Here is a 13,740-nt window from a genome sequence, read left to right as displayed (position 1 = left end):
ATTACTGTATGAGGGAAGGACAGATGATGTGGGGAAAGCTGAAGGACTCTGCTTTTTTTTGCCTCTGTCTTTACAGACAAGGTCAGCTCCAAGATGACTACACTGGGCAATGCAGTATGGGAAGGAGGTGGATAGCCCTTGCTGGGGGGTGGGGGGAAGGGAGCAGGTTAAAAGCTATTTAGAAAAGCTAAATATACACAAATCCACAGGTCTGAATTTAATGCACCCAAAGGTACTGAGAGAACTGGTAAATGTCATTTCAGAGCCTTTGGCCATTATCTTTGAAAACTCATGGAGATCAGGAGAGTTCCCAGATGACTGGAAAAAGGCAAATATAATGCCCATCTTTAAAAAAAGGAAAGAAGGACAATCCAGGGAACTATAGACCGGTCAGTATTACCTCAGTCCCCAGAAAAATCATGGAGGGGATCCTCAAGGAATCCATGTTGAAGCACTTGGAAGAGGGGAAAGTGATCAGGACTAGATACCATGGATTCACCTACGGCAAGGCACGCCTGATCAATCTGATTAGCTTCTATGATGAGGTAACTGGCTCCGTGGACATGAAGAAGTCAATGGATGTGATATACCTTGACTTTAGCAAAGCTTTTGATAGTCTCCCACAATATTCTTGCCCACAAATTAAGGAAGTATGGATTGGATAAATGGACTGTAGGGCGGGTAGAAATCTGTCTAGACGGTTGGGCCCCATGGGTAGTGATCAATGGCTCAATGTCTCATCGGTGGTCAGTTTCAAGTGGAGTGCCCCAAGTATCACTTCCAGGGACAGTATTGTTCAACATCTTTATTAAAGACCTGGATGAGGGGATGGATTGCACACTCAGCAAATTTGCAGATGACACTAAATTAAGGGGAGAGGTAGATATGTTGGAGGGTAGAGATAGGGTCCACAGTGATCTAGACAAATTGGAGTATCGAGCCAAAAGAAATCCAGTGAGGTTCAACAAGGATAAGTACAGAGTCCTGTACTTGGGATGGAAGAATCCCAAGCATTGTTACAGGCTGGGGACCAACTGGCAGCGCAGAAGAAAAGGACCTGGGGATTACAGAGGCTGGATATGAGTCATCAGTGTGCTCTTGTAGGCAAGAATGCTAATGGTATATTGGGGTGCATTAGGAGGAGAACTTTTAGCATATCTAGAGAAATTATTATTCCCCTTATTTCGGTACTGGTGAGGCCACATCTGGAGTATTGCATCCAGTTCTGTGCCTCACAATATAGAAAGGATGTGGAAACATTGGACAGGGTCCAGTGAAGGACAACAAAAATGATTAGGGGGCTGGAGCACATGACTTATGAGGATTTGGGCTTATTTAGTTTGCAGAAGGAAAGAATGAGAGATGATTTGATAGCAGCCTTCAGCTTCCTGAAAGAGGGTTCTAAAGAGGATGGAGAGAGGCTGTTCTCATTGGTGATGGATGGCAGAACAAAAAGCAATGGTCTCATATTAAGGTGGAGGAAGTCTAGGTTGGATATTAGGAAAAACTATTTCACTAAGAAGGCAGTGAAGCACTGTAATGCATTACCGAGAGAGGTGGTGGAATCTCCATCCCTAGAGGTTTTTAAGTCCCAGCTTGACAAAGTCCTGGCTTGTATGATTTAGTTAGGGTTGATCCTGCTTTGTGCAGGGGGCTGGACTCTACTCCCTCTCAGAGTGAGCGGGAGGCATAACAAGAGACAGAACTGTGAATTCTTGAGCCACTGTTCATTCCAAGGACTCCCCCTGGAGTAATGCAGCTATTCTCTGATCTTCACACTAAGTTCTGAGCAAACAATCAGTCACCCTAAGTCTCAGTAATTACAGTAGAGAGTGGAAAGGGAGTCTCATAGCTGAAATGCTTTGTGGAAGAGGTAAGTGCTTTAAGATTAAATGGGAAGGATCTTGGCCTACATTCAATAGAAGGTTATCACAGGCACACTGGGAAGCACATGGGAAACGCTGCAGGTTACCATGAGCCCACCTGCAGTTGTGGAAAGAGAGAATCCAAAAGTAAAAGTTACAGAAAAAGTTTCAGTCTTTAGAAATGAAATTCAAAGGAAGTGTCAGGAAACACTATCCATGACCACCATCTGACGTGCTTTGTTAAATTAAATAAAAAATTTCATCCAATGATACTCTGTATTATAAGTATACCTCCCTAAAAATGAAATACAGTCTAGGATTATACTAGAAAGTACAGTATGTGCTTGAAGGTCATTCTGGAAAGCTACAAATTGTTAAAGCAAATGCTGAAAATGTTACAACCATCTGATCCACTGAAATGGTTCGTAAGATGGGTTTTTCATGGTTGCAGCTTGTACTCTGTAATCCAAACACAGACATGAAGTTTAAACTGAAGACAAATACTAAGCACAGGTTTAAAGAAGTAGCTTGTCTTGCACGAGATCAGAAACGGGGTCAGAAAACCCAAGGTTACCTTCTCGACTCTGCCAGTGATTTGCTATGAGATTTCTAGTTAATCATATAGATCAAGATTGGTGCAAATCGCAGTTTGGATGCTGTAGCATGACACCTGTCCCCAGGCGCAAGTGGGAGTTGAACATCCAGGGAGTTTTCAGTGTGGAGCTTGTTCATGCCCACATTATCTGAGCCCAGTGGTTTCAGTGCTGTGGGTGGTTAGCTTCAGGGGCACAGGTTGGAGTATTAATTCTTTAGTAACATGCTCAGGAGCACTTGAGAGTTGCTCCAGGTGCACAAAGTTAACCATTACTTGGCATGTATATGTTTTGTGCCAGGTCCTTTCCCTTGCCAGCCTCTGCTCTTTTCGCTTTGGTGAGATAGGTCTCAGGAAAAGCACCCTCCATCTCCACATCTAGGTAATCGGCCTTCCCCTTAGCAGAGATTTAGGTTTGTCACCTTCTCCTGTGGTAGGTTGCCCAGCCTCTGCTTCGGGAGAGGCTCACTCCCATGCTGTCTCTAGCTTAGTAGCTGCTTGGAGGGATGTGTGTGGATGTGTTCCATTCCTTTGCCCGTCCTGAGCCAACATGAAATGGAATCAGTTTATCCTAGTTGGGCTAAGGTAGTCCTGTCTCAGCTGATCCCAATCAGCCTGAGAAAACCCCTTTTTAGCCAACCCTGATAGACCTGCAGTAGCCCACTTTTAGGGGAATGGAACTTTTACCCTTACAGGGCTGCTTTTTCCCACTCTATTGCAGCCACCTGTCCTGACTTTGTCACCATTTTAAAATGATATCCCCTTCATATAGGGTGTGTCTACACGTGCAGTCCTCTTTTGAAAGAGGTATGCAAATGAGGTATAAATTTGTGTATTCAGCATCTCATTTGCATATTCTAATTTGAAAGACCTTTCAAAAGAAGAAAGCCAATGTAGACGCTGCTCTTTTGAAAGTAAACCCCATCTTCGAAAGAATCCTTCTTCCCTTTATTTAGTGGGAAGGATTCTTCCAAAGATGGGGTTTACTTTTGAAAGAGCAGCATCTACACTGGCTTTCTTCTTTCGAAAGAAGCTCTTTCAAAATTAGAATATGCAAATGATGTGCTGAATATGCAAATTTACACTTCATTTACATCTTCTATTTACCTCATTTGCGTACCTCTTTTGAAAGAGGAATGTGAGTGTACACACCCTTAAAGTATCTTATACTGAGCATGAGTGCCAGAAGTGTGTGAAACGTACATTAAGTTTTGTTTCCCTCAGTTGCTAAACTTCTCTGCCCAAAAGTCTGGATTTAAGCTCTGAAACTTGCTTATTTGAAACCACTTATGGTGACACTTTACAACAGCTCTGGCTTCAGTGAACTCAGACTATTTTATTGAGCGTCATATACCTGATCACTTAGGTTGGCTCCAGTGACAAATCATCCCCAGTGAAAAGACTAATTTCCAACACTGCACATTCAATTAACGTACACTAAGCCAAACTGAGAAAAAGCAGAATGGCTACAAAAGATTGATTTTCCACATAGACATTGGCAAGCATTCAAAACAGCTTAAAAGGAATATCCTTTATGGTTATAGTCACTATATAAAAAGATGGCCATGCGCGTTGCTCATTTTTAATAGTGAGGGTAATTAACCATTGGAACAACTCTTCAAGAGTTGTGGTGGTGCCTCCAAGACCGGCAATTTTTAATTAAGAGTGGATGGGTTTTTTTTTTCTAAAAGATATATTCTAGTTTTACACAGAAATGAATTTCTATTGTTTGTATTGTATAGGAGGTCAGACGAGATGATCACAGAAGACCCTTCTCTCCTTATAACCTATGAATCTACATACAGGTTCGACCTCTTAAACCCTGTACTCTCTCGTCTAGCAACATCTGCAGTCCAGCATGACCACAGATGTTGCAGGACCAGAGAGTCCAAGGGCTGGGGCTGGACCTGCATCAGGGAGGCAGAGGTTATTGCCAGAGCAGTGGCTGGCAGGCTGGCCCTATTGCAGTGCAGAGGGGTGAGAGGGTGGCAGAGCAGACTGTGGGGCTGAAGCCAGAGCCCCTGCTGGACCCCTTAGAAGAGAAGAAAGAGAGAAGCTGAGGAGGAGAAGCCAGAGGGCCCCAGTGGCTAGAGAGCCAGCAGTGAGAAACAAAAACCCAGTGGCTGGGGAGCTGGCTGAGGAGAAGCAGGGGTGGGGACCAAGCTGGTGGGAAGTCGTGGGACTGGGAAGCTGGCCAGGAACCATGGGGCCAGGGATTCAGTGTGGGAGCTGCAGGGCTGAAAAGCTGTGGGGCCTGGAAGCTGGTGGGAAGCTGTCCAGGGAACCGTGAGCCAGGGAGCCAGCCAGGGAGCTGTAGTGGCCAGGTAGCCAGTGTGAAGCTGGTTTGGATGAGCAGGCCAGGTAACAGGTACTATGGAGCTGGCCAGAAAGACAGCTAGGGAGCAGTCGGGTCATGGCTGCCCAGAGAAGGAAGCTGCAGCTGGTGCTGGGAAGCTGGCACCCACAACTGGGCTGGAACCTGGAACCCAGCATCCCAGACTGGGGAGCTGCAGGTGGTGTTGGGGAAGTGGCCAGGGCTAGTGGACAGGAGGGGAATCCTGAGCACACTGACCTTCCCTGGTCCAGCAAAATTCCTCATCCAGGACTGCTCCGGTCCCAAAGGTGCTGGACCAGGGAGGTGTAACCTGTTCATCATTTGACCAAGCTATGTGTGACAAAGATTACATACTATTAAAATGTCTTTCCTGTAGGCCAAAAGAGTGTAACATACAGAGAGTATGTTTGAAAAATATGTAAAAACATCTGTGATTCCAAAATTCCTGTTGCCTTCTTTAGGGAGCCAGCACTAAGAAATACTTTTAACACAAAACTTCGATTCAAATATTAAGAACAAGGATTCTCCACTGTGTTACTCTGTCTTTATGCTGCCATAACTCTAGCACAAGAGTGGGCAATAAAAAAGTGGCAGCCTACCAGGGTTAGCCCGGGTGGGTTGCTGCCACCGTATTTAGCTGCACCTCAACAGATGTCAGGAGACTGCAGCTCTCATTGGCCGCTGATTGCCATTCATGATAGCTGCGATTGCCCAATACCTGCACAGGTGCAGGTAAATATAGAGGTGGGCCTAATCCTGGTTGACCGAATCTGGCCCACGGGCCAATATTTGCCCACCCTGGTCTAGTGATTTAAGCTTTGAACTTTCTCTGGGGCTATTCATGGCATTGCTATGGTTCTCAGCCTCAGAACAAACTCAGAGGCTCCCCTCTGAACCCTGGGAAGCACAGAATAGCTGTAGCAGAGGATGTGCTAGCTGCTCCCCTTAATCCCCTCTTCCCTCCCATTTCCCTATACTGACCCACTCCATTGGACTGAGGCTGGGGTGAGGACTAAGGTAGGGCTGATCTCTACAGCTCTGTGCTGGTGCAAGGGAGCCTCCCTCCATGTGGGGAGGAGGGCATGGAGGTATTCTCAGCAATAATTTCCTCTTGGGACAAAAAGAGTCCTTAACACGATAAAGATCACCCTCTCTGTCCCCCACAAATAAAATGGGCATAATAATACTTGCCCACCTTATAAGCATTTCATGGTAATCATTTATCCCTTTGTAAAGTTCTGTTTATGTGCTCAGTACAACCACATTACTTTATTGTTTGCATATTATGAAAGAATGGTAACCCTCACCAACCTATTTTTGATTTGTTTAGAAAACAAAATCTCAGGCTTTGGCCACACTTGGCCAAAACCTTGAAATGGCCATGCTAATGGCCAAATAGAAGAATACTAATGAGGTGCTGAATTGAAGTGAGTTGAGCTGAATGAGTTGAGAGGAATAAGGGATTTCAAAATGTGCGGAGTCCTTTCGGACCCCCGTGTAGCTGCGCAAAGCCAAGCACGTTCGAAAGCAACTCTTAAGAAGTGCCATGGCCAGCAGCATGCTAATGCTAATGAGGCACTGAATATTCAATTCAGCGCCTCTTTAGTATTCTTCAATTTGGCCATTAGCATGGCCATTTCAAAATTTTGGCTAAGTGTGGCCACAGCCTCAGCGAGTGAGTTTTGATTCTGCATAGCTTGTGGACAAAGTTAGGAAAGACAACTACTCCCAACTAGCAATTATAAAGCAAATTTTTACATATTTTCAACTTGTATATATTTCTGATGCATCTACTGATAATCTGAAAGACCTGTTAAATATAGTCTTCAATCTCTTCTTACTTCAGCAGGCATTGGGGAATATCAGCATTTTTCAGGAGGAACTTGGGACCTAATAAGATATGACCTTCAGCTGCTGCTTTTGGAAAAAATATAAAAAGATATTGGCTGCTTGACAGAACCTGCACTATTAGACAATGGAAAAAACACATATAGACAATGAATGAGATGGAAAGATGAACATAGTCAGCGAATAACTCCGGTAATAGGTATTGTAGCATATGGCCTCCTTGGCAAGATGCTTACAAAATTTCTACCATTGGTCAAGGCTGCAATCTTATTAAGATAATTTAAAACATTTTTGACATTGCTGAACTTTAAGGGGTCTAATTCCTAACCCCACATCTGTATTGCTTGATTAATAAGTTGATATAGAGGAAAAAAAGGAATTGTTTTCATTCTTTTACTCTTTGTTATTTTATCATTGAATCCTGGCAGATATTTACTTATTTCTAAATATATAATTTTATATTTGTGTCTTGATCTTGATGCTCCTATCCTATTTGTTCCATAATTCATAGTAAGTCTGAATGTACACAAGAACTCTACTCTGTACCTTGTTCACTGTCATCTTTGTTGTACTTTTAACATAAAAAAGTGTTCAAGTAAAGCAAACAGACAAAGCACTTTCCAACTCTACCATCAGTAGATTTGTAATGGAATCTGAGACCAGCACATTGCCTCTGAATCTTGCAGGCATGGAGTCAAGGAGCACAGAGAAACTCATTGTTTAGAGCACAGCTGCCAAGTAGTATCTGCCACCCTTACCAATGCGTACACTGCATCAGGTAGTGATTCAGAATGAGTATTAGTCTGAATGATGAATCATGATAGGACCCACCCTTAACTGCCACCTCCGTTGGCTGCACTTGTTGGTAGAGAGATGGCTATTTGTAGAGTCAAGCTAAGCCACGGGTATCTGGTTCATATCAGCAAATATCCATATCTGCAGATGCAGATAATTGCAGACCATTTTTGAAAATCATGGATGGATGTGGATCCAAATTTTATATCTAATGCCCTGCAAATAGTGGATCAGATGCAGATACAGATTTTGTACCCATGCAGGACTCTGGATTGTTGCAGGTTTTGTACTGGACAATTTATGTGTTAGAAGGGTCTGAATGAATTCTTCCCTGATAACTAGCTAGGAGAAAGAATTGGGGTGTGTTTATGTAAATACAGTTTGCTTCTGGGATGCTTAGATACACAACTGGTAGGACAGTGATTTGCTCAAAGTAATCAACTTTGGCTAGTGCTGGGTCATAAATCACTGTAATACTGAATGCAAGGGTAGTGACAGTTATTGTAGAAATACAGGGAAGCAGGACTGTGCTTTATCTGTCCCTGTTCAACTCCCGAAGGGGGGCTCTAACGAAGATTGAGAGAGGCTGTTCTCAGTAGTGATGGATTGTAGAACAAGCAGCAATGGTCTAAAGTTACAGAGGGAGAAGTGTAGGTTGGATATTGGGAAAAACTATTTCACCAGGAGAGTGAAATAGAGATGTGGAATCTCCATCCCTAAAGGTTTTTAAGTACAGGCTTGACAAAGTCCTGGCTGGGATGATTTAGTTAGGGTTGATCCTGCCTTAGGCAGGGGGCTGGACTAGATGACCTCTTAAGGTCCCTTCCAGGCGTAGAATTCTATTATTTAAATGGCGGAGAAGGGCTTACCCTCGGAGAAAAGGACCTCATTAAACCAGAAGCTCAAATGCTAGTGTCTGTGAAAATAAAAGGCGTGGGAATCCCAGCCAGGAAGTTGTGAGCCCTTCCCAAAGATTCCCCCTAGTCTGGTTTGACCTGTTTCTCTCCCCTCCATCACCACCACTATGCAAAGAAAGAGCCAAACAGCTGTCAGTTGTTGAAGGACTGTGTTTCTGCCCTGCCTGGTTGGGGTTAAAAATCACTGAAAGCTGAAATCAGTGTTTCTGTCTGGTTTGTAAAGTGCTGAGAATTAAATATAACGTGCAGCGATCACAGCAGAGGTGGGTAGCAGCAGAGTCTGTCTGACTGTCAGTGGCTGACAAGTGGCTGTGGAAGCACAGCGCGGCTGGCATGGTGGCTAATGGAGAGATTGACAGAGGGCCATCAAGGTTCATGGTGATGAGGTGCAGCAAAGAAGTCAGCCAGAGGCCGCAGCAAGCAGGCAGCGAGCAAGTGGCTAGCAGAGCTGGGCAGTGAGTGAATGCCTCAGCAGCAGTAAGTAAAGTGCCTTTTTAAACCTCAGCCACTGACAAGAGGAGGTGAACTCTGCAGCTGCACCTCTGAACACTGTGTCTGCACTGGCCAAGGACAGTGAGTGGGGTGCAGAGAAGGACCAGCACAGGACTTCTGGATTGCTGGACTTAAGAACTTGAGGGGAAAAGGACACTGCCCAAACTTCTTGGGGGTGAGGGGGCTGGCTTTTATTCATGGTTTTATGTTTATGAACCTTGTTTGCAGCGTTTCCCCAAATAAACACAGAGTTACTTCCCTCCTTTTATTCAAAATTTCTTCCCTACATTCAGACTCTGTGCTTGTGTGGGGGAAAGTACTGCCTCCCAAAAATGCCTTGGGGTAGTGTGTAACTTTCCCAGCCTACTGGGTGAGGACTCAAGCTGGTTCTGTGGTGTACTGATGGAAAGGCACCTCTAGATATTGAACCTCATCCTGATTGCTGCTGGCTCCAGCTAGAAGGGTTACATATAGAACACTGGAAAAAGCCATCAGCTTTTAGAGAAGACCAGCCTCGCACCAATTTAGTAATTCTAACAATAAAACAAGATTCACCCCACCCCATACATAGAACCAATGGCACACCCCCACCAGAGTCACCATTGTACCCTTCTCATTTCATAGGTTCCAAGGCCAAAGCACTTTGTGATCATCTCATCAGCTGAGCTCCTATCTAATAGAGGCCAGAGACCTTCTCCAAGAGTTCCTAGCCTAGAGCACATCTTTTAGAACATCATCTAGTCTTCATTTAAAAACGGTCAGTATTTGGAACAGAGCAGGACAACAACCAAGTGACATTGAAATCAAGCGAAGAAAGTGGGGATGGCTCAGACACGCTCTCAGAAAACCATTGTCCAGCATAGTCTGCCAAGCTGTCACGTGGAACTCACAAGGAAAACGCAAAAGAGGAAGACTTCAGACAAAGTGGGGAAAGTCTACTGCAATTGAAGGACAACAACTGGGGTACGCCCGGAGTCAGCTATGAGTTTTGTCCTGAGACAAGAGTGAAGGGGAGGAGACTTGTAGATGACCTATGCTCCATGCGGAGTACCAGGGCGAAGTAGCAGTAGTAGTATTGGGGACACAAACAGCACTCTTAGTAATTTATTCCCAATGAATGGATCCTACACCAAACAACAATGGATTTACCCACTAGCACAGAAATACCTACGCCCTCAGAAATAGCCACCAGCAGGGGCCTCATGCCTGTACAACTTTAGGCACTAAAGTGGTTCCCAATGTATAACAGTTGTCCCCACAACATCCACGGGAGGTGGGGAAGTGCTGAGCTCCCCACTGAAAGGTACCAGAGAATGGGGAAACTGAGGCCCAGATCGGGAGGAAGGCCCAGACCTTGCAAGGTGTCTGGGCTGCAAAGATGTGGGCGTAGGCGAAGTGCCCAAGGCACGAGGCAGGCTAGAGTCAGACCCACCGGCTCATGGCGGGGAAGGGGTGCAGGACTGGGGCTAGAGGCGCGGGTAGCGAAATGGGGCCGGCCCCAGACCGCACCCCGCTCGCGGCTTTCCGCTCCGCCCGCTGGAGATGCTCCCCGAGCGGCCGGGGGAGCCGGCTGGGGCGGGATCCATACAGAGCTAGCTCACCATGGTAACAGAGCCGACCGGGGGGGTCCCCGCCCTCCGCCGTCTCTAGGGTAACTCTTCCCGCCCCTTCCGGTTCGCAGTCGGAAGTGGTGGAACGGAAGCAACCGCGCGGGGTCGCGGCCTGGGGGCGGATGAAAGGGCTGCGGGGGCAGCCGGGCGGGGGCGGGGACCCAGGACCCGGCATGAGGCCGGCAGGTAAGGGGGGCGTGGGCGGGGTTGGAGTGAGCTCCGTGTCCCCGCTCGGCCTGGCGGCTGCCCCGTAGCATCTGAGCGGCTCTGCGGCTGCCTCCGACACCTGCCAGCGGCGGCGCTGGCACCGGGGGCCTCGCCCCGCGGGGCCAGGCAAGGCCTGGACTATACTCGCCCACGGAGCACCCCTCGCCTGGCAGGGGGCCCGGCCCGGGTTCCCTCGTCCGGCTCTCTCGGGGCCTTCCGCGTCCCAGTCAGACCGCCTGGAATCCGGCGGACACAGCGCCAACCTCCTCACCCGTGCCCTGGGGGGTGTCTGGGCCAGGGATGATGTCTTCTCTTGGCTTGCAAAGCGCCTGGCCTAGCCTGGCAAGTGATTGAAAGTCGGACCTGTGGCTTCGTTGGTGGAAGGGCAGCATCAGTTACCGGCATTATAGTTACGTAGCACTTTAAAGACTAACAAAATAATGTATTAAGTGATGAGGTTTCGTGGGACAGAGCTACTCCTTCATTTCTAGGTCTGCCCCACGAAAGCTCATCACCTAATAAATTATTTTGTTAGACTTCGAAGTGCTGCGTGACTGTTGATTTGTTTGGTTACAATATAGACTAACATGGCTATCTCTCTGTTACAGTATTATAGTACAGTACTATAGTGTGTCTGTGGAACTGGGACCAAAAACAAATGCCAAAAGGCTGAACAGGTTTCTGAGAGTCTGGCTTGCACATAGCTAGTAACAGACAGATATACTTGTTAATTTAAATATGATCCCTCATTTAAAATGTATTTTAAAAAGCTGCATGGAACCTAAAACCGGCATGTTTTCCATGTTTCAAAATAAATTCCATGGAGATGACAGTGATTTGAAATGCAGCATTAAGAACCAAAAGCAAAATTGAGCTCCATTCATGTTCTAGTCTCATTGAAAGAGAGAGGCAGGGGGCAGAAAGGAAATGGAGCATGATTGGTTACAAGTAAACAGGATTTAAAAATTTATAGTTCTGTAATTTTATTAAAGAAACTGAAAACCATTATCTAGTTGAATTTAAAAGTGAAATAATGCTGGATTTGGTTAGTAGCTGAATGAAGTGTCTAAGGAGCCTATGTGCAGAGAAAAATTAATGCCTCAATGGTTGGTGGAGCTGTTGTCCCTTGAATAATACGTAAAATCGTAGCTGGTTCTCTAATACATATAAAAATTGCTTACCATTTGCAGTCATTAATATCCCACCTTCTTATACTTATCAGAGACTGATATGGTATTCTCCCAAGACACCACAGGTGTAGATAATTGCATTTGGCCCTGTAATTTCTTTTGACTGAGTTTGTCTTTCCCCCCCGAGTAGTGGTGTTGATACAGGGTTGATAACGCTTTGCTTGTAGGACAACAGTAGTCAACAGTGACTTCTGTATTAGTGAATGAAAGGGGCTAAATAATAAAATCTATGTAATTTGCCATCAAAGCATCCAGTTTAAATAATTTATAGTGCTTGTTTAATTTAGTTGGTGATTTGTATTTCTCCTTCTTCCCAAATTTTACAGCATCTCCTGTGACCCTAAAAATATGACCATTTGCCTACTGCACCAAAACTCCTAAATCTTTCATCTGACCTTTGGACCCTGGCTTCAACTACAATGGTAAGAGATGTCATCATGTTTTGCATAATTCTTTTGGCTTCAGGGTGGTGAGTATTTGACATGTGAAGGTGAAGAAGGAAAAGTCCTTTTTGTGTCTGAAATCCAGTTGATGTGGAGCTATTGAATGCTGCATCTAAATCATTTAGTCACTGCTATTAAGACATAGGAATTGTCTTCTAAATTTATTCTGGTGTCTTGTCTCCTACAATGGCTAGTATTAGATGATTCAGAGGAATGTGTAAGCCTTACTCACACATCTCTGGTAGATAATTTAGCAGTTACGTGCTTATAGGGCATTTTCTTAATATCAAGGTGTCAGTGGATGTGCTATATCTAAAGTCCTATGGACTGTTATCCCACATGCACCAAGAAAGTTTAATTCTCTCTCTTTCATATAAATATTTAAAGTTTAAATATCTTGAATTCTCTTCCTTTGTGTCTCGATGCTTTGTAGTAGCGGGCTTCGCAAATGAAAGGCACAGCATCAGCTTGAAAGTGAGGCATCTATCTGAAAACTTCATACCTACTATTGTTACAAGTAATTTCCAAGGTTACGGTTGCTGAAAGATTATGCACAGGGTGTGGGAAAGGGAAGCATTTTGGCTTTTACAGCAGTGTTTCTGTAGCTGCTTTCTGTGCACTAACATGATGTAGTAATATGTTTGTGAATATAAGTTCCCTCCAGAGCTAAGCACTCTTCCCTCGGACTTGACACAGTATTTTTTGTATCTGCAGCCAATCCTCAGACGTAGTCCTCGGATGTAAAATCGACATTCGCATATTTGCAGGGCTCTAGGCATGTCAGTTTTGCTGCTGCTAATAGTAAATTGAAGCGACGACTGGAATGTGTGTACACAGAGACAGGCCAGCCAAAGTTTTTTGCTACTGTGAGCAGGGAAGTGTAAAAACCCAGTAAAACCAAGGTGGGCAATAATTTTTGCCGAGGGGCCACTCCCTGAATTTTGGAAAGGTGTCAGGAAGTGTTTCTGTCTGATAATAAAATTACTTCCCATATATTGTAGTATGGGTAAAATATGGCCCACGGGCTGCATCCCACTCATAGGCTGCATCTGGCTTGCATACGACAGTAGACCCCTGAGATACGCACACTTGAGTTGCGCACATCTCAGGTTGATGTAACTCTGAGTGGTGGGGAGCTTGTGCCAGGCTCCTGTGCTGGTCAGTTTCCTGGCTCATGTCAGTGGTGGCAGCCAAGCCAAGAGGTTTCCCAGGTCCTGTCAGGAGCAGTGAGAGTCAGGCTGCTGCTGCTGACAGGACTGGGAAACTGACCAATGTTGCTGTGCTGGTCAGTTTTCTGGCTCCACCAAGAGGTGGGGAGCCAGGAACCAGGTGGCATCCTGGCTTGTACCCTGGTCAATCTCCTGGCTCTGCAAGTGGCGGGGAGCAGGGAGCCAGGTTGCTGCCTGGTTACTGGCTGCCCTCCACTCACTGGAGTCAAGAAACTGA

At 45.5% G+C, this 13,740-nt stretch overlaps 1 protein-coding gene across 16 annotated transcripts in view; it reads left to right on the top strand.

Moving 5' to 3' along the window:
- The first annotated feature begins 10,540 nt into the window (after positions 1 to 10,540).
- Positions 10,541 to 13,740, top strand: part of SUPT20H (SPT20 homolog, SAGA complex component) — a 59,433-nt gene continuing 56,233 nt past the window's right edge. For all 16 annotated transcript variants that reach the window (XR_012644366.1, XM_074986843.1, XM_074986829.1 and 13 more), the window contains exons 1-2: positions 10,541 to 10,640; positions 12,178 to 12,273. Coding sequence is in view for 15 of the 16 variants with exons in the window: in XM_074986843.1 (XP_074842944.1) it covers positions 12,271 to 12,273 (3 nt within the window). In the remaining variant the exon portion in view is untranslated. The remainder of the gene's footprint in view (positions 10,641 to 12,177; positions 12,274 to 13,740) is intronic.

Source organism: Carettochelys insculpta, chromosome 1 (genome assembly GCF_033958435.1).
Source record: "Carettochelys insculpta isolate YL-2023 chromosome 1, ASM3395843v1, whole genome shotgun sequence".
NCBI classification, from domain to species: domain Eukaryota; kingdom Metazoa; phylum Chordata; order Testudines; family Carettochelyidae; genus Carettochelys; species Carettochelys insculpta.
The sequence above is the reverse complement of the archived record's forward strand: the minus strand, read 5'-3'. Positions and strand labels throughout refer to the sequence as shown.